The 28,000-nt window shown below is 37.8% G+C and overlaps 1 protein-coding gene across 6 annotated transcripts; it reads right to left on the bottom strand.

Annotated features, from left to right (window-relative positions):
- Positions 1-11: 11 nt before the first annotated feature.
- Positions 12-26,031, bottom strand: LOC127802629 (uncharacterized). Of its 6 annotated transcripts, none has more exons than XM_052338548.1 (6): positions 25,710-26,023; positions 22,629-22,751; positions 15,147-15,256; positions 14,757-15,018; positions 1,902-2,045; positions 12-556 (listed from the first exon to the last, which is right to left on the bottom strand). In XM_052338548.1, the coding sequence occupies exons 3-6, from the start codon at positions 15,228-15,230 to the stop codon at positions 543-545; spliced, it is 504 nt and encodes a 167-aa protein (XP_052194508.1). In that variant the 5' UTR covers positions 15,231-15,256; positions 22,629-22,751; positions 25,710-26,023; the 3' UTR covers positions 12-542. The 6 variants fall into 6 exon arrangements, with proteins under 6 accessions (XP_052194508.1, XP_052194509.1, XP_052194507.1 ...); XM_052338549.1 differs by having other exon boundaries at positions 15,147-15,251; XM_052338547.1 differs by lacking the exon at positions 22,629-22,751 and having other exon boundaries at positions 15,147-15,289.
- Between the last annotated feature and the right edge of the window lie 1,969 nt (positions 26,032-28,000).

The following is a 28,000-nucleotide window of genomic DNA, read 5'->3' as shown; positions in this document are numbered from 1 at the left end:
GCAGAGGAGTATAATCAAGGCTATTTTCTTGCACTTGTCAACATCTCTCCTCTCTCATGCATAATGCAACTAAAAAGTGAATACTACAGCACCATGGAGATGCATTGATCCAACTAAAAAGTGAATACTACAGCACCATGGAGATGCATTGATCCAACTAAAAAGTGAATACTACAGCACCATGGAGATGCATTGATCCAAATTGTGAAAAGCAATGTTGGTGGGTTTCATCTGTGCACACGGAGTATGAATTCAAACTACAATCTCCACTCTTATGGTTGAGGGGGAGAACCATAGGACAATACAAAGAAAAGAAGCAATTAAACCGCCCATATATTTCTCCACCATCATTGTCCATAAACAGTAGTTGCTTGTCTGTTTCTGGTTAATTTCCCAATAATTCATTTGGTTTCAGAGGTACATATCCTTTCTCAATATATGAAGGCTAGTTTCCTAGAGATTCTCTGCATTTCACTGAAGCTTCCTTAGTCAGTCTCTAAAGCTGCTTGCCTGATTAGTCACTGTCCTGAACTGGAGATTCCTCAAACATCTCTATCTGAAATAGAAGAAGATAAATACGGTTACATGAGTACTTGCTCAATTGAACACAGATCAAATACTTATTAATTTTGTTCTTTTAAATCCAAATGCTGAATAAATATTAAATGGATCGTTAATTAATAAAATAACAAGTAAGGGATATCAATCATTAAAGAATCGAGAAAATCCACTAGCTAGCAGGCTCAGGAAAAGTTTTGCAGAGTGAAATTTGAACTTTCTGTAGCTTTTTAAGCTGCCTTAGTACAAATAAGCATATTTCTAGAACTCAGGGTGCATACATTAAAAATTAAAAAAGAGGACCAACATTCATTCCCTAAAGTATTCTTCAGTAACATCAACTTTCGAAGAAGGGACCGTGAGGAAACAAGAAGATGAATAAATTAACCATTAGCAACTATTAGACCAGTACTCCACTAAAATCCAAACTTCTCATGTGGCTCTGAGACTAACACTGGTCCTTCATTCCATGAGTTTGTGGTAAAGAAAAATACTGGGGATACAGTGGGAGAAGAAAACTCAGGTATCAACAGTGGCCACAGAACCAAGTGTCATACTTAGAAAAGACAAAGTTGGCATGAGGTAACAAATAAACAACGTTTATTTTAATAGAGGAAAGGGCGTCGGCGTCAGTGTGGAAAAGCATGCATTTCCATCAAAACTTAGGTAAAAACATACGAGGCATTATATAACCAACATAAGTGTAACGACAATTGAAGTTTTAGCATTTAGCATTTATGTACGGACTTCATAATCATGATGCCAGAGCCACAAACAATAGTCACATTCTGAAATTACAGCTGCACTAGACGGGGACATGCAAGTAACCAGTTGGAAGGTCTCTAAAATGCGCACAAATGCAAGTACCCATGCCAATCACTTCTAGGCATGGGTAGTCTTAACTCTGGAAACCCACTCCCCTTCACCAACACAACACCCCCCCCCCCCCCCAAAAAAAAAAAAAAGGCAGCGGAAAAAAAATAAAAAATAAAGAGAGAAGCTACCAAACAAAAAAGATAAAGAGAACGAGAAAAAAAGTATAGAAGGACAAAAGAACTAAAGAAGGCACGTTTCCATTCCTTGCATTACAATTGATCTTTAAGATGTGTGAAACATCATAAATTGAACTTCCGAAAACAATTACACATGACATTATTTGTTATCTATATATTTTTCTGGAAACAAGTGTTAAAAATATGGGGGAGAGAGAGTGACATTGACATTTCCCCCAATTGAGGAAGGTTGTTTATATGAAATCTATGAGCAGATTTCGATAAAAGAAAATGAATACCAATTACAGGATTAATAATAACCAAGAGTTTGACCAACAACAGAGTACCTACTTTGATTGTCTCTCAAGGTCACAAGAGATCTCAGGACACCCGGACTGATCTTGTCAGCAAGAATTCCTTTTTCTGAAATCGAGAAGGACTTCTCCTTCACATAGCTTTGAAGTTTTTTTGTGTCATGGTCAAGTCGGGCTTGATCTACATAACATCCAAGGATAAGACTTAAGGTCCCCACATTCAAGAGACAGAAGGATATTTTGTAGTTGGAGAACAAATGAAATCAAGCTTTTATATTTATGCTATATCACCCAAAAGCTGAAGCAAATAGCAATAGTTGTATCACATTCAACTTCTTGCATGAAAAAGTGCTAAAAATAATTTAACTGGTCACCCTCAAAGATATTAGAATTTGCAAGTATTTGGAGCATGGAAAATCCTGTAAAAAGCAGTTAATGCATGTTTTTATACCATTTGAGTTCCTAATTATAATAATCCACCTCATGAAGCAAGCAGCATACGTAGCTATAATATCATTTGAACACAAACAACAACAACAACATATCCAGCCTTCATCCCACTATGTGGGGTCGGCTACATGAATTCTAGATTTCCATGTATTTCTATCTTTTGTCATATCTTCATTGAGATCCATACACTTCATATCAAACTTTAATGTCTCCCTCAAAGTCTTCTTAGATCTGCCTCTACCTCTTTTTTTGATTAATTGTTCCATTTCATCAACTCTCCTCACAGGAGCGTCTCTTGGTCTCCTTCTCACATGACCAAACCATCTTAGTCTAGTCTCTCTCATCTTCTCCTCTATTGACACTACTCCTATCTTATTACGAATAACTTCATTTCTAATTTTATCTTTTCTTGTATGGTCGCACATCCATCTTAACATCCTCATCTCCGCTACACTCGTCTTTTGCTCATGTTGGTATTTGACTGCCCAAAATTCTGAGCCGTACAACAAAATTAGTCTTATAACTGTCCTATAGAATTTTCCTTTCAATTTTAATGGGATTTTATCATCACATAACACCCCCGATGCATTTCTCCATTTTAGCCAACCTGCCTTAATTCTATATGTGACATCCTCGTGAATTTCTCCATCTTTTTGAATTACTGATCCCAAATATCGAAAATGGTCTTTTCTTTGTAAGATTTGGTCTTCCAATTTTATTATAACATCCTCCACTCTTGCATTCTTACTAAATTTACATTCCATATATTCTGTTTTCTTTCTGCTTAATTTAAATCCCTTAGATTCTAAATTGTTTCTCCATAACTCAAACTTAGTGTTCACTCCTTCTTTTGTTTCATCCACCAACACTATGTCGTCTGCAAATAGCATACACCATGGCACCTCTGTCTGAATATCTTTAGTGAGTTCATCCATTACTAAAGCAAATAAGTATGGACTTAGTGCAGAACCTTGATGCAATCCTATTGTAATTTTAAACGGTTCAGTATCCCCTCCGTATGTTCTGACCCTTGTCTTTGCACCATGATACATGTCCTTAAGGGCTTGTATATAGGCTATTCGGACTCCTTTCTTCTCTAAAACCCTCCATAATACTTCTCTAGGGACCCTATCATAGGCCTTTTCTAGATCTATAAATACCATATGTAAGTCCTTCTGATGATCCCAATACCTTTCCATTAGGCGCCTCAATAGGTGTATAGCTTCCATTGTTGACCTACCGGGCATGAAACCAAACTGATTTTCTGAGACCTCTGTTTTTTTTTTTTCCGAGCCTCTGCTCTATTACTCTCTCCCAAAGTTTCATGGTATGGCTCATTAACTTAATTCCTCTGTAATTTTCACAGTTTTGAACATCTCATTTTTTCTTATATATAGAGACCAAAGTACTCTTCCTCCACTCATCTGGCATCTTTTTTGATTTAAGAATCGCGTTAAATAATTTCGTTAGCCAGGAGATACCCTCTTCTCCCATGCATTTCCATACTTCTATTGGTATATTATCCGGTCCCACCGCCTTATGATTTTTCATCTTTTTTAATGCTTGCCCTATTTCATTTGGACTTATGCGTCGATAAAATGTATAGCTCACGTTCCCTTCGAAGTTACTAAGATGTCCCAACCTAACTCTTGTGTCGCCATCATCATTGAATAATTTTGTGAAATACTCCTTCCATCTCTCCTTAATCACTCCCTCATTTACTAATAAATTTTGATTTTCATCTTTTATGCCTTCACTTGATTTAAATCTCTTGTTTTTCTTTCTCTTGCTTTAGTTAATTTATATATATCCCTTTCTCCATCTTTTGTATCAAGTCGTTTATATAGATTCTCGTATGCTTTTGACCTTGCTTCACTAACAGCTTTTTTTGCTGCCTTTTTTGATTCTTTATAATTTTTTTGATTTTCTTCATTGTTGCACTGATATACAGCCTTATAGCAATTTTTCTTATTTTTAATTTTCAATTGCACTTCTTCATTCCACCACCAAGACTCCTTAAGGTTAGGAGCTCTACCATTTGTCTCTCCAAGCACTACATTTGTTGTGTTTCTCAGGACATTAGCCATTTCTCTCCACATTTGGTTTGTCTGTCCTTCTCCATTTCATTCTCTTCTACCCCTAAATTTTTCTTTGAAGATTAATTGTTTCTCCCCTTTTAAATCCCACCACCTGATTCTTGGATTTTGTTTTATGTGATTTTTTCTCTTCCAATTTCTTACTTGGACGTCAAGTACTAGAAGTCTATGTTGAGTAGTCAAACACTCTCCCGGTATCACCTTACAATCCCTACAACATACCCAGTCCTCTTGTCTCATGAGGAAGTAATCTATTTGGGTGCTTGATGTGACATTTTTATATGTGATTAAGTGTTCGTCCCGTTTTTTGAACCTAGTATTGGTTATGATGAGCCCATATGCCATTGCAAAATCTAGAATAGACTTACCCTTATTATTAATTTTCCCGAATCCATACCCTCCATGTACCTCTCTATAGCCGTTTTCGTCTCTACCCACGTGACCATTTAAGTCACCTCCTATAATCACTTTCTCTCCTCTTGGTATCATTTGTATGAGTTCCTCTAAGTCCTCCCAGAATTTTGCTTTTATCTCCTCACCTAACCCCGCTTGTGGTGCATATGTACTAAAGATATTCATAATCATTCTTCCTAGAATAACTTTCACCATAATAATCCTATCCCCTATTCTCTTTACATCCACTACCTCATCTACTAAGCTTTTATCCATAATGATCCCCACTCCATTTTTTGCTCGATCATTCATTTGAACACAAACTAAAATAAAACAAAAATAACCAACAACAAGAATAATATACCAATCCTTAAATCCACTAGGGTTCAGCTACATGGATTCTAGTTCACCAATCATCTCTATTCATGACAAGATCTTCTATAAGGTCATTAAAATACATGCCGCATTTAAAAGTTTCCACCAAGTATTTTTTTGTCTTCTTTTCCTACCAACTTATTTTATTCAATCCACTCTCTACATGTAAGTATCTATTGATCTTCTTTTCACATGGAAAAACTATCTTAATTACCTCTCATGTGTCCAATCCTTCATAAGAGCAACTCCGATATTCCAGAAGGTTTACTGATATATCGCCTATGGTTGCAGGTACATGTTAGAATGCCTTTATGTTTCGTGTTTTAAGCTTGAAAACCAAGGAATAAGGCTAACTCCTCCCCTCATCCACCAAAGGCCCAGAGGGTTGGGCCACCGCATGGGGGAATACATTGTCCCCGTGACAACCTGCTTCAGTCTTCTAGCCACCTCATGCCTCATTTAGAAGCTCCCACAAGTTTCTCACAAGTCCTATCTTCTACACAACTAAAACTTGCACTAATCCAACTTGGCTACTTTCAATTAGCCTTGATAATTCCTTAGACAACTTTCACAAATCGTATTTAATAATTTTTTTATCATTGGAATCCTCTAACAATTCCTAGTAACATATCCAAAATGTGCCTAATTATCCTTTCTTGAGCCCTCAAGAGCCTGTTAGCTGACTATCACATCAATTGTAGACTGTAGTGGATGCTATCCACTATAGTTGACTATAGGATAGACATATCATTCCTGATCGTACCTGACCCTTCAGTCAACTATAGGTCAACTCCCGAACCTTCTACCATTCCTTTCTCCTTTTTGACCTTCATTATTGCACAGGATGTCACATTTTGGTCTATGTCATTTATGCAATTCACTTGGCTTGAATCACTTGATCTTCTTTACCTAAATTTAGCTAACTTATTTATATATGAAATATATCTTCATTTTTTTGTTAAGTCTATTGTATAATTTTTCATAAGCTTTTAACCTTACTTCATTGACTACATTCTCCACTTCCTTTTTAACTAAAATGTACATTTCAAACTTTTCTCATTGGAATATGCAAGAAAAACACTCCATACGCAATTACACAATCTATAGCAACTTTTTTTTTTTTTTTTTTTAATTTTTTTGCTAGGTAGGGAACCTATTGCAACTTTGAGCTCAAAGTATACATCAAAAGCCAAGCATGGAGATAAAAAAAAACATAAAAGAAAAAAAGAAATACAAGATATCAAATTCCTCAAGTTGAGAGTGAATACTTTTTTCTTGTAATATAAATTATTGGAAATTCAAAGAACTTTCTTAAACGGTGAGAATTGTGGAATTGATTAATCTAATATGTAAGTAGAAATTATTATCTTCTACTTCTTAAAAGGATATTTGAAACCTATGATTTTCACATACCTAGGTTTGATGATGATGATGATGAAGCCATTGCAGTGCAGTTACTGTTTTGTGTATATTGGTTTCTCTCCCTTCCTCCTTGTCTTGATGAAACACACTCAATTTTCTGATGGATTTTTGTTGTGTTCTTTTGTGGGCAGAGAGAGGACCAATATATGTGTAACTTCTCCTTTAATCTGATGCATCCATCAAGCATCAATTATTTTATTAATGGATGGATGAGATTTATTAATAACTTCCCACTATACATAGGAAGTTACTTGTTAGTCTCAACTCCTTAGTTTCAGGCCACTTAATGACAACTATCTAACATATCATTCTTCCTTTTGAGGTCAACAATAACGACCTATATTCAACCATCATAGCACTTCCATTTCTAAAATAAAAGGTACTTTACCTCACTCATGAAAAGACAATTACCAGTTCAACAATTTGTGCCCTTTTGATTAGCAATATCCTAACATGCAAGTGGGTATAATCTAGCACCAGATTAGTTGTGTAAAACCCCAAAATACTCAACCTCTTTTTTCTTTCTTCTTTTTTCCCTAGGGTGAGGGGCTAAAACAATGGCATGAATAACTATTTATAGTTGACTATGCTTAGTTCATACAAGAAAACAAGACACTTTTTTATTTTTACTTATTTATTTATATTTTGTGACTGCAATCTTCATTATTAACTCAATTCAGAAAGAATGACGCCAACAGTCAAGAATTCCTTTTTATTAAGGGCTTCAAGGCTCACATGAACCACACGCACAAAAAAAAAGGGTTCCTACTACCCATGATGCACAGTAATCTTGGCCGTCTTGAACTCTTATGTTCCCCCCATGTGGATATTTCTAACCTTCTGTGACATTACAATACAGCCTTGGCAAGATACTCAAGCCATGTCAATCAATTTTCCTAATCTTTTTTTCTTGTAGGGGTATTTTATTTTTATCTCCCATCTCATTAAAACTTTCCACCTGTCTTCATACACATGCGAAACTCACAAATAAATTAGAAGCATACCTCCACTTAGATATATCCTGCATAAATTCCAAGTAAATCGTGGTTATGTATCTCTCTTTGCCCATGTATTATCTAGTTGTGATGATAAATATACTGCCTTGCTGGCATCTCTTATCCTTTTTCCATAGTGTGAAACTGGAAGAAAGCAATTTACAATTATGTTAGTACGTTACAACACTCAACAATGTTTAGCATTTTCAAGAAAATAGTTGTCTTCTTTGATTGTTAGCCCAAAAGTTCCACTTTTTTAAGGACTTTTAAGTTCAAAAACCACACCAACAACAAGCACAAGCTTTAATCCCACTAAGTGAAGTGACTACATGAATTCTAGCTCTTCAACCATCTCTATCCATGGTTTCCCTCTGCCAAGCACTCTTTGCTACAGATTTCCTCTATTTCATCACTCACCTCATAAGTGTGTATATTAGTTTCTTAAATGTCCAAACCATCTTAATCACATCTCCCACAACTCATCTTCACAGTCTAACCTCATTAATGGTTTCGCATCCAATGTAAAATTCCCCATTTCAGTTACAGAGTCATATTTTATACCTATTGTTACTAAATTGACCAACATTTAAAGGTGCATAACAAAGATGGTCTTACTAACAGTTGTTCAATAAAACTTTCCTCTTAGCTTCAGAGGAATTTTATAATTACATAAAATGCTGAATGCAATTCTGCAGTTTAACCATGCCAACAACCCACATTAGAACGGGTCTTTCTCAGCTCTTTATGTTATCATAAATGTGGATAAGTCAGCTTTGCCCACTATTGCCAAAACTAGTCTTCTTGGTCATAGTCAAATTACCATCATAAACAATTTTGCATCATCTTTGCACCAAAATAACTCCACGAGATTTTTTACCCGTCTTCATAGATGTCAATGATACAAATACATAGACGCATTCTCACTAATGTATATGAACAAATAGAAGACCCGGAGTAGGTAAACTCTAGGTATAATTGGAGGTGAACAAAACAAACTGTTTTTCACACTTGAAGTTGAACTTAGATGAGGTATTTATACATGGGCAGGCCTTGGTTTGCTCCTAGAATATAGGGATGCAAAATACAAATTTAAGTACAACAGATAAGATAGGATTCAAACTTAAGTGATAGTTCTATCCTATCTATTAACAAAGGAGACTGAGAAAATGTTTTTCTCTATATATTATATATCAAATACATGGATTCCTCTCTTGTATTTATAGAGGAAGAGTACAATATGAAAGGAAATAATAATAATAAAAAGAAAGAAGAATATTCTTAACATATTCTCTACAAATAAAATATTTCTACACTCCCCCTCAAGTTGGCTTGAAGATATCTTCCATGGCCAGCTTGCTTACTAATTTTTCAAACTGACTTTTGTGTAACCCCTTAGTAAGAATATCGACAATTTGATCAATTGTTGGAATGCAGGGCATACAAATTATCCCATTATCAATTTTCTCCTTGATAAAGTGTTTATCCACCTCTACATGCTTAGTCCTGTCATGGAGCACTGAGTTATGGGCGATGAAAATTGTAGCTTTATTATCACAGTAAACTTTAGCTGGTACGGAAGCAAAGACCCTTAAGTCCTCTAGTAGTCTCTTTATCCACATGACCTCACAAATCCCATGGGCAGTTGAACGAAATTCAGCTTCAGCACTACTTCTGGCCACCATGTTTTGTTTTTTGCTCCTCCAAGTGACTAGATTACCTCCCACAAAGGTGCAGTAGCCCGATATAGATCTCCTATCAGTAACACTGCCTGCCCAATCTGCATCTGTATAAGCCTCTATGTGAAGATGTCCACGTTTTTTGAAGAGCAAACCTTTTCCAGGAGTTCCCTTTAGGTACCTTAGAATTCTGTAGACAGCTTCAAAATGTTGTGAACCAGATGAGTGCATAAATTGACTTACTACACTTACTGCAAATGCTATATCAGGTTGAGAGTGAGATAGATAGATGAGTCTGCCCACAAGCCTTTGATATTTCTCTCTTTCTACCACATCTTTGGCTTCGACAAGTTGTAGCTTCAAATTAGATTCGATGGGAGTTTCAGCTATCTTACACCCGAGCATTCCTATTTCATTGAGTAAATCCAGGACATACTTACGTTGATTAACAAAGATTCCTTCCTCAAATCTTGCAAACTCCATCCCAAGGAAATACTTTAGAGGGCCTAAGTCCTTGACCTCGAACTCCTGAGCTAGTTTCCTCTTAAGCTCATCAATCTCTCCCCTCTCGTCACCAGTCATTATTATGTCATCCACATAGACAATTAGAATAGCTCTTTTACCGTCATTAAAGTGTTTGAAAAACATTGTGTGGTTTGCTTGGCTCTGAGTATAACCATAGCTTTTCATTGCCTTTCCAAACCTTTCAAACCATGCTCTTGGGGACTGTTTCAGACCATACAAGGATTTTTTTAGACTGCATACCTTGTTGGTACCGAGGCTCTTCTCAAATCCAGGTGGGAGGTCCATAAACACTTCTTCCTCCAAGTTGCCATTTAGGAAGGCATTCTTTACATAGAATTGGTGAAGAGTCCAATCAAAATTCATTGCAAGTGAGATGCGGATTCGAATAGAGTTTATCTTTTCCACTGGAGCAAATGTCTCTTGATAGTCAATGCTGTATGTCTGGGTGAACCCCTTGGCAACAAGTCTTGCCTTGTACCTCTCTATGCTTCCGTCTGCCTTACATTTTACAGTGAAGACCCATTTGCAACCTACAGTTGTCTTGCCTTTCGGTAGCTCCACAATTTCCCAAGTGCCATTTTTTTTAAGAGCATTCATCTCCTCATTTACTGCTAACTTCCAATTCGGATCACCTAAGGCATCCTGAATTGTCCTTGGTACATGCAAGTTAGAAATATTTGAAAGAAATGCCTCGTGGCTATTGGAATTTTTGGTATGACAGGTATTTGGCGATAGGATGTTTAGTACAAGATCTTACTCCTTTTCTAGTGGCAATAGGGATATCAAGATCAAACAAATCAATTAAGGAAGAATTTGAAGGAGTAAGTTTAGAATTACCTTGAGTGGAAGAAGGACCATCATCCGAAGATGTCAACTGCTCAGTTACTGGAAGGATATTCGGATCAATAACATTTCCCTGAGATTTTCTTCTAATATAAAACTGAAGCTCAGGTTTCGGATTGTTTTGATCCGTTTGTAGTAATTCTCCCCCTGATTTCGATTCCATTATGATGCTTGGCACCTGTGAACTAGACGCATCCTATTCTTTATTGTTTTGAGCACTAATTTTCTTAGATCGTTTATCAGAGTGGAGTGGCGTGTCAATCATATCTAACATATTTGGAAGAGATTCAGGAATTTTCAAAAAATTATCCTCTTCTACAGGTTTAGAAATTTGCAAAAAATTATCTTTTTCTACAATATTCTCCCCCTAAAGATAATTTTTGGTAAAATAGGATTGATTTTCTATGAAAGACACATCCATGCTTATATGAGTTTTTTTTGTCAAAGGATTAAAGCATTTGTACCCTTTTTTTCTAGGAGCATAACCAACAAAAACACATTTTTCAACAGTTGGATCTAATTTGGATCAAAAAACTTGTGGAATGTGAACAAAACAAGTGCATCCAAAAGTTTTTAAAGGTAGCTTAGAGTACAACCGGCACATAGGAAAAATCTTTTTCATGGAATTTAAAGGTGTCAAATTTTAAGACTCAAGTGGGCATCCTATTGATTAGATAGCAAGCAGTTAATACAGCATCTCCCCAGAAGTATTTTGGGACATTCATAGAAAATATAATAGCCCTAGTTACCTCAAGTAAATGTCTATTTTTTCGTTCAGCTATGCCATTCTGCTGGGGAGTTTCACGACATGTTGATTGATGTAAAATACCTTTCTCTTGCAAAAAACCCCCTAAACATGCATTGAAGTATTCTGTTCCATTATCAGATCGAAGAATACTAATTTTTGTTTGAAATTGGGTTTCGATCATGTAAAAGAAATCTTTGAAAACATTTGCTATGTCGGATTTCTTATTAAGCAAGTAAACCCAACATAGTCTAGTATGATCATCAATAAAATTTATAAACCATCTCTTACAAGATAAAGTGGTAACTTTTGAGAGTCCCCAAACATCGCTGTGAATCAAATAAAATGGTTTTGAAGGACGGTAAGATTTGGGAACAAATTTAACACGATGATTTTTAGACAAATGACAGCTTTCACATTGATACATAGAGCAATCCACTCTTTTAAACAATTTTGGAAATAAGTGTCTTAAATAAGGAAAGCTAGGATGGCCTAGCCTAAGATGCCATTGCATTATTGGATCAGGAACAAAAATTGAACTCTTACCACTCAATCCGTGAGCTTTTTTATTATCGAAGAAATCCTTATTGAAGTAATAAAGTCCGTTTATCTCTCTAGCACTGCCAATTGTCTTCCCCGAGTTCTGATCCTGAAATAGGCAATAAGAATCAAAGAATGTAATGCGGCACTTAGAATCTTTGGAAAGTTTGCTAACAGACAAAAGATTACAAGTAAGTTTAGGAACATGAAGTATTGATTGAAAATCAATACTTTCAGAGATTTTAATGAGGCCTTTGCCAGCAATAGAGGAAAAATTGTCATCTGCTATCCTTACTTTTTCACTACTTGAACAAGGATTATATGAATCGAATAGATTGGACAAGCTGGTCATGTGATCAGATGCCCCTGAATCAATGATCCATAGAGTAGATTTTAAGAAACTTGACAAGGCTAAAGGAGTTCTACCTAAATGAGCCAAAGAACAATTAAGTGTACCAAGTAATGAATCGGACTATAGCAGTTTCATAATTTGATTAAGCTGCTCTTTTCTGAAGGGTCTTGTTTGTGGCTAGTCAAATCTGGGCAAGAAAATAGATCTTGAAGGGGCTGGCAGTTTGTGACAAGTCTGGAGCGACCCAACGAGTTAAACTAGATCTGGATCAGATCTGAGTTCAAATCTGGGTTGGCTAAACAACCAACAATGGTAGGCTAAAGATCTTCTGCCGACAGAAGAGATGCACCCGATTAGCTAGGACAATATAACTGGCACGGACGTCGTCAGCCAACCGAACAGAACCCAAGGGCAGCGTCGACCTTAGGGCGAGGCAGCAACAGTGGGCAAAAGATCGGATCTAAAGAGGCGGCGCAGCAATGGAAGGCAGCAACGGCTGATGATGGACGACGGCGATGATGGCTAGCAGATCTGGCGAAAAAGCGGCTGACAGTGGCTGGATATTGACGAAAAACAATCGGATCTAATGGAAAAGGCGGCCAGCGATGGCGCGACTGGAGCGATGGCTGCTGGGTGAACCACGACGGCTGGTGACAGCTACCGTCGGCCCTATTCACTGAACTTCTGGTGGTGGGGAGTCCTCCTGTTCGTTGAACTTCTGATGGGCAGAGCGGTGATCGGTTTCGACAGAGGAACCCAGATAGGCCCTTCGTTAAATGAGGGCAGGTTAGCCAGCGATGAAGGCTGGGAGATAGAACAAGCCCTAAGACCTAGGAACTTGGCTCTGATACCATATTAACAAAGGAGACTGAGAAAATGTTTTTCTCTGTATATTACATATCAAATACATGGATTCCTCTCTTGTATTTATAGAGGAAGAGTACAATATGAAAGGAAATAATAATAGTAAAAAGAAAGAAGAATATTCTTAGCATATTCTCTACAAATAAAATATTGATACACTATCTTTATGGAACTACTTTATCTTTAACTTTTTATCCCTTCTTTATTGTTTCAGTCGTCTTTAATTTAAAAACTTTTCAATCTCTTCTTATCATCTTATCTCCTTTACCACATTTGAACTTCTTCTTATCATCACAAGGCAGTAGATATTTCGTATATTCTTCCTTCAACATTATATACTACTAAATCCTATGTACTATATATTTCTCTTTATTAACTATGCCTATGATTTGTTAATCTTTTCAACACTCCTAGTGCTAAAGGTATTTCTTTTTATCATACCCAAACCCAAATAAAAAAGGAGAAATATGTCAGGTAGCTAACAGCCAGTATAAAAAATGTCAAATTGTTCATCATGAATTCTACATGTAATAAAGTAAAAGTGGTTCCCATCAAAATGAAGATATACAAGAAAGATTAAGATCATCTAAACATGGGAAAAAAAGACTAGTAAATTCACCTATGAGGCAAGTGGATGAAATGGAAAAAAAAAATTATAACAAAGCAGAGGAAGACCAAAAAAAATTAATGGAGAATCATTAGGCATGGCATGAGATATAATTCTTACAATTATAGCCATGAATAGAGATGAGTGAAAAACTAAAATTCTTGTAGCCATCCCCTCTACTAAAATTAAAACTTGTGATAATGATGACAAAATATATATCTCTCTTTACTCATGTAGTAGTAGTATTATCAATTTGGATCATAAAAATCTTACCTTCTTTATTATCTCTTAACCTTCTGTGTATAGAACTCACACCTTTATGTAAATTAGATTATTTGTGATGTATCTATAGATAGTTGTTAAGAGTTTTGTCTAAAGTATTGATGGTAGCAATAGCAGTGTTTTTGTATAGGTTATTATGTGGTTTTAGAAGGTAGAGATAGGCGGTGGACTCACTTGTAATTAGCTGTTAGGTTGGGGGTAAACTGGTAATATCCATACCTTGTAATAGTCTAGGAATTATCACCCTAATATTCTATAAATAGGGAAGGGGGGGCTAGGCATCAAAAAACGCATAATACAATTGTTTCTTGAAAAAGCTTTGAGAGAGGAAAGGCTGTGATTTTAGAATAGCTTTTGTAATCTTGAGAGAAGGCTTGTAATCGAGAGTGCAACTAGTGTACTGTGATCGTTCATTCTGAATCAAATAAGGCCACTCTTGAAGGGTTCATAGGGCTGGATATAGGATTGCTTATTGTAATCTAAACCAGGATAATCTTGGTATTCTTGTGGATGTTTGGTTTGCACATTCTTATTCTTTCAATTCAGTTTCTGTTCTGTTTATTATTTTCTGTTTGATTCTTTTAACTAGTTCTGTTAATTTGTCCGTGAGTGTGTGCGGTTGAGAGTGGCTGAATTCTTGTCTAATAAAATCTGATCCAGTGACCCTAGGAATAACAATAGTAATTGGATAACCATATTTTTAAAAGAAAAGAAACCAAAAGAAAACCTTTCTCCAAAATGGTGTGAGCAGCATGAAATGGAATCCTAGCTAAGACATCCGTTCCAGGAAACATCATCCATGTTTTCTCCATCGAGTCATGGTTGCCACAAGTTGCACACACCTCCTTAACGAGAGGCCTTGATGCAGAATCCCTAACCATTATTGACTCAAAAGGCAAAGGAATGCTTGTTTTTGTTGTTCGAGCCCTCTTTCTAAGAGCTGTCAGCGCTTCTCTATTGCCATTCCTCACTCTATCATTTTCAACCAACTGCAATTATCATTATTAACTATAATTTTAGTAGTAGTTTTAAACAAAAAAAGAACCAGTATCACTCCAAACTTGTGCTTTTAAACAAAAAAAGAACCAGTACCACTCCAAACTTGTGCTTCAATTACCTGGTGCCTTGCTAGTAGAAGATTTTCAGCTTCAATTTCAACCTCAATTAAACCTTCTTGGAATTGCCTCATATAGTCATCCATTTGATTCTTCACAGATATCGACTGACCTACCACAAGAATAATCTTTGAAACTGCCAAAACTGTCAACATAAAAAGCTCCAAAAATCAAGAATACAAAACTAACATTACATTGCATGGTTATTTACACTAGCTTACCAAGGATGTCCTACAAATGCAGTTACTTATAAATGCATATACATTTGACAGCAACAAAAACATATACCTGTGTTGATATTAGAGATCAACACTTAACCTACTAATCCATATCCAACACTTCATCGAATTACCAATAAAGTGTTTAACATGCAAGTAATCAGCATTCTTCAGGCCACTTGTCATAAAGTATTAAGACACAGCACTTGAGTATAACTTTAGAAGGAAAAAAAAGTACTCAAAGATTTAGTTTTACATACTTCAACAGTTATATTATACAAGCTAGAAATGGGTATCATGTTGAATCAAGTCATCTATCTATTTACTGGTACTAACCGATAATCAGTTCTAGGACAAGTTTTATTGAGCACATATTCTTCTACAGTGGAAATGGAACAAGTGAATCCTTTCTAAACTGTATACTAGTTGTACCCTCATTCTGCATTCTGCAGGATAAACCCATATCAAATTACTAAGAAATTTTCGTATTCATATGCCTATACTCTCTGACATCTAATCCACATCAAATATGGGTCAGACATGACAATTCGGCATCCAAGGTTAGTTGTGCAACTCCAGGAACAATCTTTGATCAATAAGTGTATTTATGAAGGACAGTGAAAGAAAATGATTAGAGGAAAAAGAATGAGATAGACATAGCTGAGAAGATTCAGGAGAAAAGGAAAATATATGAGAGAAGTATGAAAATGATAGAAGAGAAAGTAGAGAGAAGAGGAAAAACAATATGATAAAAAGGAGTAAACAGAGAGAAACCAGAAGTTGTGAAAAGAAAACCAAGAAGGAGAAAACTATCTTTGTGTTTTAAAATTCAATAAAAATTTTGAACAATGCCTATCTACGTAATCTTAGCGAACTAGGAATCAAAATAAAGTAACAAACAAAATCAATAATAAAATTCCTATATACTATCACGAATAAACCCAAAAAAATTAATGTTTTTATCATCTTCATCAAAGACTTACTAAGAGGATTGTCATAACCTTAGGAACAATAAAAGGGCACTATTGTAATAGGTGTCATGACCCAAGAGGAATTAGAGGGGCAATGTTGTCATTAGTTACAATTGTTTGTTAGGAGATGCTATTCATTCTGTTAAAGTGCACATGGGTGTTGTTCTACAATATTCTATCAGTTGAACAGTCTATAAATAGGCCATAGCATGTAGAGAAATGGATGCTGAAACAATATAATGAATTCATATTTTCCCTCCCTACTTTCTCTCTCTAGTTCTTTCCTTGCTCTCCCTCATTTCCCTTGATTTCTGCACTATATCTCCCTCCAATTCTTCTCCATTTCTCTCTCGAATTCTTCCCATTTCCTTTCTAGACCCTAGCTAAACCCTAGGGTCGTGACATTTGGTATTGGAGCTATTGTTCCTAGGGGATTTTCTTTGTTGAGTAATTCCAACAATAATCAGTGACGAATTCTAGCCAATTTGGTTCGACTTTTGAAGCAGAAACAGACCAAGTTATCCTCGGCGGTGATTCGAAAGTTTAGCCATTGACCAAGGCGATTCCATGCAACAAATTTCGAAGGTTGATTTTCGGAATTTGAAGGTTGGTGCGATTGGAAGCAAAACCTTCAACGATTGAGATCACTATTCAAAGGTAATTTTCGCGAGTGGCAATTTAAGCGATCTTGTCTAGAAGCGAATTCCACAAGCAGTATCAATAGAGCTCGACGACTCATAGAAGTAAGTTCCAAAGCCGACTCAGGAGATTTCCGAATGATTGGATTTCAATTGTCGAAACTGATAGCGGTGAGTGTCGGCTCAACTAGGATTTTGGTGATTTTGTTCGAAATTGAGGACGAGCAAGCCAGGCGATTCAAGGAGCAATGAATTTTGAAGAATTGAAGCAGAGCATTGAGCGAATCAAGAATTGAGGAGAATTCCAACTAGTGGTCAGTGAGTGGGTAAGAAGTGGACGCAAGCTTGGGGCGATCGTGAATCTGTAGCGGTCGCGAGCAACTGCAAGAAAGTCCAACAATCGGCAAACTCATAGCCGTTAGGCTCGAAATTTTAAGGCGATTGTGAATCACTTCAATTCGGCGAGTATTGAAGGAGTGATTGAAGCAAAGTCGTGGGCGATTCAAGAATTCAGGAGAATTTCAAGTAGATGTCGATGATTGGGTGAGACTGGGGCGATCCTTGAATCACTTTGATTCTGGCCAACTCGCTGCATGCGGTTGAGGTGAGAAGGCAAGTGCGATCAGGAGCGAAAATTCAGGTCTAGGTCACTACATGTGATCGAGTCGTGAAAGAAGGTGCAATTAGAAACGGTCCAGGGGTGAATTTCGGCGATCTGGCGAAATGATACTTCTCTGTTATTAATTTCCAACGGTGATTTTGAGATCTGGAGGCAACTTTGAAGCGACTTTGAAGTACTGTAATGGAGCCGATCGTTCCTCGGTTGTGAGTCAGGCAGCTCCCAAAGCAATCTTAATAGTGATCAGCTGCAGTTGAGGCGAAGCAGTGATTGAGGAGGAGTAGGTTGTTGAATTTAGGTTCCAGTGAATTTAGATTGGCTAAACTTGAAGCTGCTAAAGTTGCGGATTTAGAAGTGATCAATTATCAGTAGGTCTTGACGATTTATCGAAGCTATTTCAGTGACTGAATTCTGGTGAATTTGGAGGCAAAACAGATTCAATCAAGCTTTGAAAGTAATTGTGCAACAGAAGTTGTGGTTTTAGAGTTGTGCAGCGAAAGTGAAGAGCCAATAGGTTGTTTGAAGGGTAATTGATTTGGAGGCCATCAGTAGCAACTAAAGGCTGATTCAGATCTAGCTTTTTGTGAATCTAAGGTTGCTGAATTTGCGTATCGGAATAAGTTTCCAGAGTGGTCCTTGGAAGCTGATCAAAAGTCTGTTGTAGTGGTGAATTTTTAAGGAATTCAACTGAGGAGATGGCCAAAGGACTATGTGCTGCAACAAGAAAAGGAATCAAGGACCTTAATAGACAGCTAGATGATTTTTTGATCTTATTTTCATACAAATTCCAGGTTAGTATTCCAGCTAAATATTTTTCAAAAGAATATTCTGCCTACTTAAGGTAGATTGGAGATGAGAGTTGCAATGAAAAGCATGTGCTACAACCTAAAGGTTATATTAAAAGCAGCTGACAGATTGGAGGAATTCCTAAGGCTGATGTGTCCCTAAGATTAGGAATGGATGATGTAAAGGAGGAAAACTTGGGACGAAGAGTTGGGGAAACTCACTCCACACCCCCGGGTTTGCGGATGGACATTCCCGCATTTGAAAGAGATAGGCCTAAATGGTGGATCAGGCAGTGTGAATGAGTGTTCTACCAATACCGAGTAGCTGAAAAGGAGAAGGTAAAAATGGCTGCAGCTAATTTGAATGGAATTCCATACGTTTGGTTCCAGAATTGGAGCTAGGTAAGGGTGGAATTGAGCTGGCCACAGTTTGTGTAAGACTGCTAATCAGGTAGTGCATGAAGCTAATGAAGTAGCAGTGGAAAAGAAAGATGGTGTACATGTAGCTTATGCGAAGTATGAGACTGACAAGGTCATAACAATGGGAATAGCAGCTGCAAAGAACGAGGAAAAATTTGAACTAAATAAGGGAATTCTAAACGACAAGAAAGAAAAGGCAGTTGTTGAAGAAGAGACTGAGGTTCTACAGGAGGAAATACTTGCTGAAAGTGTGCCTACGGTATACTCCAACAATCAGCAAGTAGGAGGTTGGGGCAAATTTCCTGTTGAGGAATATGGTAGTCTGCTCGATGGTGATGTTTCTAGGGTTCTGCAACAAGACAAACCCAAATATGAGGAAGAACTAGTTAATAATACCAAACATTGGGGTGATATGGAGGAAGAAGAAGAGGAGGTGGAAGAAGAGAGGATTGTACTGAGCAACTTGCTTGGAACATCTCATACGAATGTCATTGGCATGGGCACACAAGACAAAACAAAGGTGACATTGCAACTAGAAGAATTGGGAGTATTGTACAGATTTTTGCCTATAGAGAGGTTTGAAATTATCTCTATGATTGGAAAAGATAGGGTTACAGGATTGACAGCTCATTCAGAACCATTTTTAATGGCAATAAGGAAGAAGTGGATGGCTGAGATTGGTGTTGCAGCAAGTCATAATACTATTATTGTTGAGAAAGAAGAAAAGAGAAAGCAAGAGCAAAGAGAAATACGAGAGAAGAACAAGAAAAGACAAAGAAGAAATCAGTTGGTGAAGAGAGGCATTGGATGAAGAAACATCGGCTCGGTTGTAATAAGTTTCTTGGGGACAAGAAACCCTTCAAGGAGGGGGGAATTGTCATGACCCAAGAGGAATTAGAGGGGCAATGTTGTCATTAGTTACAACTTACAATTGTTTGTTATGAGATGTTATTCATTATGTTAAAGTGCACATGGGTGCCGTTCTACAATGTTCTATCAGTTGAACAGCCTATAAATAGGCAATAACATGTAGAGAAATGGATGCTGAAACAATATAATGAATTCATATTTTCCCTCCCTACTTTCTCTCTCTGGTTCTTTCCTTGCTCTCCCTCATTTCTCTTGATTTCTACACTATATCTCCCTCCAATTCTTCTCTGTTTCTCTCCCGAATTCTTCCCATTTCCTTTCTAGACCGTAGCTAAACCCTGGGGTCATGACAATAGGCTCATAATAGTTTGTTAGGAGATATTTGCAAGTTGTTAGGAACACATGGGTGCTGCTAAGAATCAGTTAGCAACTAGCTAGGCCTATATATAAAGGCTACTTGTAAGAGGTTGGATATCATATATGTGAAATGAAACTGAATTTCCTTTTCTTCTAATTTCTCTATCCCTCTCTAGTTTCTTCTCTAATTCCTCTCCCTCTTTCTACTAATTTCTTCCGATGGTGTCATGGAAAAAAAAAGGGGAAAAAGAAAAATCTTTTTTTGAAGGCTGGCCGCAAGGGCCAACCCCACCAGGCAAATGCCCGCAGCAAGCTAGCCGCAAGGGCTAGCCTCGCGGCCAGCAGGCGCTCGCGGCAAGCTCGTCGTGTGCTGGCTGCAAGGGCCAGCCTCGCGGCACCTTGCCGCAAAGCAGTCGCGGCCAACAAGTGCCCGCGGCAACCTAGCCGCAAGGGCTAGCCTCGCGGCACCCTGCCGCGAGGTGCACGCGGCAAGCTGGCCGCAAGAGCCAGCCTTGCGGCCAGCTTGGCCACAAGGGCAGGCTCGCGGCAGCCTGCCACGAGCCAAGGCTGGCCGCGAGGGCCAGCCTCGTGGCCATCTCCCCCCATTCTTTTTTTTGGTTTGGTTTGGACCCATACAGCAAACGCCACGTGTCGACACCAGACACCCTTGAGAATCGTGCCCTATAAATACCCAGCAACAGGACATTAATGAGGACTTCCAACTTCAGTAAATCTTGTCACTTTGAATACACTTTTACTATTTTCGCAAATAGTCATTGGGATCCGAGACTGACTTTGGCATTGGAGGGTCTTCGCGGGAGAAGATTCCCGCGAGCCTTCTAACCTATTTTTTGAGCATCAACAGGGTCAAATCCTTGCAGCGAACCTAGCGGCGAAGGAAAAACCTCGTGGCAAAGGAAAAAGCTTGCGGAGAGACTTAGCGGCGAAGGCAAAAAGCTTGCAGCGAGACCTAGCGGCGAAGGCAAAAAGCTAGTGGCAAGAGCTTGTGACAAGAGCTTGTGGCAAGAGCTAGTGGCGAATCCTTGCGACGAGCATCCTAGCGGCAAACTCCCTTGAGGCGACATCATTTACGGCAACCTAATCTCACCCGACAACAAGCTCGAGTGGACCCCACATCACAAATTTTAATTGTTGTATTTTGGCAACAACACTTCCCCTCCTTCGATTCTTCAATTCTAATTTCTCCCCTAATTCCTATCACAACCCTAGCTAACCCTAAGTCCATGACAAATTGGTATCAGAGCAGTCCATCCTTGGCTATGATTTTTATTCGAGTTGAAAATTGATGAAATTAATTCCAGTAATTGAGGCCCAGATCAAGGAGGCTTGAGGCGATTCTATTGATTCCGTCAAATTCTATTAACTATTCAACAAGTACAGTCGGCGAATTCAGGCCTAAGGGAGAGATAAGCAAATTCTGGTGGTTCCGGAGCTATTGGACAGTGATTGGGAGATAGTTGTTCCTTAGCTATTAATGTCTGACGGCTATCGACGGTTCTTCTGTGATTGATTTTCGACAATCAAGGCCACGATTTTCGACGACCTAGGCCAATTCAAGGAGCTACCATCTACCAATGGTCCTTGGTCAGTCGTTAAGATTGCAGTAAGGAGTCGATTCCTTCAAGTTGATCAAAAATTACAGTCGAATCGGACTAGAAGATTTCCGGTTGTAGAATCCATTACGACTAGCTCTTCCAAACGCCGAAGCAAATTCAAGGGCAGGCAATTCCAAATTGGAAGGCATCACAGAGTGAGGCGACTTGTAAGAGGCTGAACTAAACCGATTAAATCTTCGGCCATTGAATTGCAATTGAGGGCGAAGCAGATTCGGTGGATTTAGAACAATTTGTTTGGAGGCTAAACTAAGCCTGTGATCCTCAACCATTGAGTTGCGGAAGTGTGACAGCACAATGGAAGCGTGGTGAACCCTGTCGATCTACAGACTAATTCCGACAACTCTGCAGAAGTGACAGAGCAACGAATCGCGACCAGGGCTTTGTTTGGATTGGCTAGATGGTGGAGGGAACCCGCATGAAGGATTTTGAGTCGCAGTTGCAGCAAGTCAACTTGACTAGGAAGAAACTCCAAAATAGAATTGATCGACTGGAGATCGGGAGTGTTCATAACCACGAAATGATCATGGCGTTGGATCGCAAGATGGAGAGTTCAACGAAAGGGTTGGAACAAAGGTTGGAGGGGTCAATTGCGAGGTTGCGAGAAGAAATGGGAGCCTAGATGCAACAATTCCTAGTGATGTTTGCTCGCCAGAATGCGATAAGGGTCACTCCTGATTTTTCCCCTAGAGAAGGGACTAAGCCAGTCTTACCAGGGAATAGAATGAACAAGGTGAATGGAACCTCTGAGAATGAGGTAGACCAAGAGGAGAAAGACGATGAAATGAATCTTGTTACAATGGCCAAGAAATCTGAAGGACAACCGCTAAACCAGGGCAAAGTAGCATGGGAATAAAACATTGATTCATTGGTGATGCTAGCTAAAGATCAAGTCGAAGATGAGATGGATCAGGATCCCAACCCTACCAAAATGGTTGGAGTTTCTTTAGATCATACTAGCCAAGTTGGTACCTATTTTTACACTGCATCAGAAATTGAGAAGGCGTGGCCAAGGATTGATGAAAAGGCTGACATGCACAGCTTAAAGGCTATCTTCTTGGAGCTGTGGCAACCATTTGGAACAACCATGGAGATCTGCAAAGACAACATGTTACAAGTTCAGGAAAAGCAAAAGAGAAGGAACATAAAGGCAAAGAGGAATGGGCCTAGAAGGAGAAAGAGAGAAAAAGAGATTAAACAAACAGTGATGTTAGGATTAGGAGCTCTTAGAAACTCAATTCAATACTTGTAGTTTGTCAATCTCTCAACACTCCTCACCCGAAAATCACCCACAACAGATAAAATAAACTGGAAATGAAAGAAAAGCAAAAAAATCAAAGTAAGAGACAACCAAACCAAGCAGTAGGCGCAAATTTATCCTGGTTTGAACTGATCAATGATCAGTCCTACATCCAGCCTCCAATCCGAGAGCAACTTCCACTAGAAACCAGAGAAACAGATTACAAGAAACCCTTAACTCTCTCTCACACAACTTCACTACCCTCACACAAGAGATTACAAAGACAAACTTTCTCTCTAAGCCTTTTCTTCCTCTTGGCAATCTCACTTGTATTCAGAGACACAATGAATGACATATTTGTTATGTTTGACTACCTAGCCCTTGCCTCCTATTTATAAACCATAGGGGCGTTAATTACAAAGCCTATCATTTAGCCTACACAAAGACTAAAATATCCCTTATAATATAACACCTAAGTTAACTCTCTTTAACTTAGAAAAAATCTAGTTGCATTCATCCGCCTAAGATCTCCTCGGTGGTAATAAGTTTCTTGGGGACAAGAAACCTTTTAAGGCGAAGGGAATTGTCATAACCTTAGGAGCAATAGAAGGGCAATATTATAATAGGCTTATAATAATTTGTTAAAAGATATTTGCAAGTTGTTAGAAGCACATGAGTGTTGTTAGGAATCAGTTAACAGCTAACTAGGCCTATATAAAGGCTACTTGTAAGAGGTTGGATATCATATATGTGAAATGAAACTGAATTTCCTTTCTTTCTAATTTCTCTATCCCTCTCTCATTTCTTCTCTAATTCCTCTCCCTCTTTCTGCTGATTTCTTCCGCTCCTTCAATTCTTCAATTCTGATTTCTCCCCTAATTCATATCACAGCCCTAGCTAACCCCCTAGGACCATGACAAGGATGTATATATAAACCCATATCACCATGGATTTTACATGAGAGATCACATGGTATTCTACAAAGACTATCTTTGTGAGATTTCTTTAGACATCACTAAGTGGGCTCTTTAATTTTGAATATGTGAGTGTTTTCCTTCATAATAATATTCAACCACCACACGCTAGTTCATGGTCTTGCTGATTTATATACAAAAAAAATTCCATATAGGTGTCGTACCTGAGATTTTGGGACCTTGAGGTGAAATGTAAAAATAGGCCCCCGAATCGGCCACGAGGGCAAGCCGGCGAGAGCGAGCCACCGGCCAAGAGGGCGAGCCGACGAGGGTGCGAAACTGCGACAAAGCGAGAGAGAGGCAGTGAGCGACGAAGAGCGAGCCACCGGCCACGAGGGCGAGGCGAGCCGGCAAGGGCGAGCGACCAAGCAGAGCAGCCAGAGGCGAGAGGGCGAGGGCGACAGCGACGGAGGGAGTGACGGAGTGAGAGAAGCATCAGCGAAAGCGCGAATGGGAGAAGGGCAGGGGCGAAGCTTTGCGCGGGGGCAGCCGCTGGGCCTGGACAATGGGCCCTTACAAAGTCCAATTTATGGGCTCCAAATAGTCGAATTTTCATGGGCCCACCTCATGAAAGGTCCGGCCCGGCCCTGTAGGTGCATTAGATCACCTAGCACTGCACATGCATGTTTCATCCCCTGTTTCATCCCCTCGTCGCTGAACACACACACAAGTACGCCTATGTGATTGCATTCTGACAAAATCTTTTTCAAGCCTCACCTATTTTAGCCATTTCTTATCTATATCACTTGATTTAGAATTCAAATTGTCTTAATGAAGAACTACTTTTGTCAATTAGAGATATTAAACAAGAAATGTTAAATGGGTACCTGAAACCTTGAAGTTGAAAGACAAAATGAACCACCTCATTTTAGCATCAAGAGCACACTCCACAAACACACACCCATATATATAGAAGATCAATCCACTTCAAAGTGCAAGTGTAAAATGAAATTTTTTAGAAATAAGCTTTCGATATATATATATATATATATATGCACAAGTATATCTATACACAACAAATACAAACAATTGCAAATGCATACATAAACTGGTAGCTATATTTCAGCAAATTAATCAAATACATGGAGGCCACTGATGAACTCACTGAGTCACTGACATCAGAATAAGGAAAATAAGCTAGATAGAAACAAAAATGTAACTCTCAATATAGATTTAAAAAGCCTCACCGAAATATGGTATTTCAGCGAGATAACGGCAGACACTCAGAAGTCAGGAATCAATTTCAGAGGAAGATGAAGTAAAGCAACATGCGCTACGGCCATGTTCTTTTTCAGTTCTGATTTTTAAACAGCACCGGATGAGAGTTCAGCCCAACATTTTAGGGGCTGTTCAGAATTTGTGTCTTTATTTTATTTCAGGTTTCTTTCCAACCAACCTAACGAAGCAGCTGTTGCTGTAGCTTCTGCTACAACTGTTGTGCGTTTATTATCGTTGTAGTTTGTAAATGGACTCAAAAAAGGGAATTACAAAACCTATAATTGTGCCTAAAAATTGACAAAAGGGGAATAAAAATGAAAAGCTTAATGCAAGCAAGCAGTAGCCACAACCACACTAAATAAAAAACCAAATGCAAGCAGTAGGCATACAAAACCCCATCAAGTAACAATACAAGGACAGCATCAGCAAGCAAGCAGCAGCACAACCAGTTTCGGAATTTTGTCGAGCAAGTAGAATGCACCTCACACCCACATAACCAATTTGTGATAATATTTAAACAAGCAGCATCAATCTAAACACCCAACTCATACCAAAGAGAAATCATATGCGATCAAGTAAATAGTCAACAAACCAAACAAATAACTAGCATATCAAACATACCTCCACGGCTAATCAAAGAAATAACCGATTGTACGAGAAAGTGGGTCGGCGAACGGAGCACCCAAAGACGACGAAGCCCACCACCGACGATGAAGGAGGGACTAGTGATGAACGGAGACGACTTCTACGAAAGTTCGAGGGTGAACAAAAGAATTGGAAGTGGTGTTTTCCGGGGGTAACTCGAGTTGGGGAGTAATGGAAATGATTTGAGAAATACAAACTAGGAGTATTCAAAAAGGCGTTAGGCCACAGTTTTTGGTCGAGTCGAATCGGACCAAATTGAATTGCCTGGTTTTTTCGAATTGACAATCCAATTTGGTTTGAAAAAGACGGTTCGATTTTGAAATCGAACCGCACGCATAGATTTAAAAAATATATATAATTTATATATTATATATAATGTTTTGAAACCCAAAAAATCAAACCACACCGAATCGCAAAATGCAGTGCGATTCGATTCGATTTTCAACACCAAATCAAGCTACTTGATTTGATTTGGTAGAAAATCAAACTTGCGATTTGACGCATTAAACCGTTCAGACTGAACCGAAAACACCCCTAATACAAACCCTAGTAGCTAGCACGCTCAAGACTAGGGGGATTTTGGCTTATTGATTTTTTCGCTTATTAAGCAAAAGCTCGTGAGGTGTTTGGGTGCAACTCACCAGTGTATAAGCTAAGCAGCTTAAATACTACTATCATAGCATTTTGCAAAATTTGGTAGGGGAGAGCTTTTGCAAAACGTTACTAATTTATAAGCTACGTTAACCAATTATTTTACCATTTTACCTAATTCTTTTTGTTAATTTTCAGTTATGCCCTTCTTCTTTAATCTATGCCTTCTACCACCTGTCACCTTAGTTCTTCTGGCCGCCACCATCGACCATCGCCGTCACCCCCACCGACTGTTTCCCCTCGACTATTGCTCTCATCATCTCCTCCATTGACTATCATCCCCGTCTCTCCTTCAACTTCTCATCTATCGCTCCATCGCCTGTTGCATGTTGATGTCCCCACCCTTATCTCCTTCATCCCTGCTTCTCCTCCCCACTGCCATTGTCTGTGTATGTATGTATGCATGTATGTGTATATATAATATATATAATAATATAACAATATTGTACTAATATATTTTTAATAATTATGTATAATTTATCAATATTTAATGGTAAAATTTTATATTATTCAACATCATGTCTGTTTTGATCTTCTGTCAAGTTTTGATGAGTTATGAATTCTTCCAAACCAAACACATAACTATTAATTAATAAGTTAAAAACATATTTATCTAAATATATTACTAACTTAAATGTTACTCAATTTTTAAGTTTTATACAACTTAAAAGTTAAATAGCTTAAAAGTTATGAAATAAAAGGGTAAGCCAAACACCCGGGCTTTCTTTTTTTAAGAGCTTATAAGTATTTCTATTTATAAATTATATAAAATTTAAAAATTAGTTAGTGTTTAATTTGATAATATATTTAGATAAATACACTTTTGTCACTTGTATATAGTTATATATTTGATTTGAAAAAAATTAATAAACTATTAAAACTTAATAAAAAGACTAAAATGAATATATTACTAAATAATAATATAAATAAAATTCATAAAAATATTAATTTATAATAAAAATAAATTATAAATTGATATCCAACTGATAAAAATTTTATCATTAGATGTTGATAAATTATATATAATTATTAAAAAATATATTAATATATATATATATATTAAGCCAGCATAAATGTGTTATATATATATATATAGTGAAGGGCGACAGATGGCAACAACGATGTTCTGTGGCGACGGAGATGGGTTGGAGGCGATGATTGATCTGGAAGCAGGAATCCACGAAGGAGATCAAGGCGACGACTCTGGGCTAGAGATGGTGGTTGATCTGCTAGAGGTGATAATGACGAAAGTCAACAATGGAAGAGGCAACCAGAGAAAGGGATGAAAGAGGATAAGAGAGAGTAATATTTTAAGGTATAGAAAGTTGTAAATATTTGAATTGTTTAAGGGCAAATTTGTAATTGATTTGTTCAACGAAATAAGTTACTGCTAAGTTTAAAAGTAAGTAAATATGATTTTGATGATAACAAAATGGGAAGATTGTTAAGTTCAAGGGTAAGTAAATATGATTTTGATGATAAAAAAAATATTTTAATGATATAAATTTATTTTTTATTCATGCAAAATATAAATTTATTTTGAATTAAAAGTGTGTACAAAGAGTAAAGTTATTTTGAATTAAAGGTGGATTGTTTTTATACATGTTTCTTTGTTT

Source organism: Diospyros lotus, chromosome 5 (genome assembly GCF_014633365.1).
Source record: "Diospyros lotus cultivar Yz01 chromosome 5, ASM1463336v1, whole genome shotgun sequence".
Taxonomy (NCBI): Eukaryota; Viridiplantae; Streptophyta; class Magnoliopsida; order Ericales; family Ebenaceae; genus Diospyros; species Diospyros lotus.
The sequence above is the reverse complement of the archived record's forward strand: the minus strand, read 5'-3'. Positions and strand labels throughout refer to the sequence as shown.

What these genes read in the sequence shown, in the direction of transcription:
- LOC127802629 (XM_052338548.1), bottom strand. Translation starts at nt 15,230, where the DNA reads ATGGATGACTATATGAGGCAATTCCAAGAAGGTTTAATTGAGGTTGAA. An exon ending in TTCTACTAGCAAGGCACCAG is followed by an intron (nt 15,019 to 15,146) that starts GTAATTGAAGCA and finishes TGATAATTGCAG; the next exon opens with TTGGTTGAAAATGATAGAGT. An exon ending in TCACACCATTTTGGAGAAAG is followed by an intron (nt 2,046 to 14,756) that starts GTTTTCTTTTGG and finishes GATGTTATGTAG; the next exon opens with ATCAAGCCCGACTTGACCAT.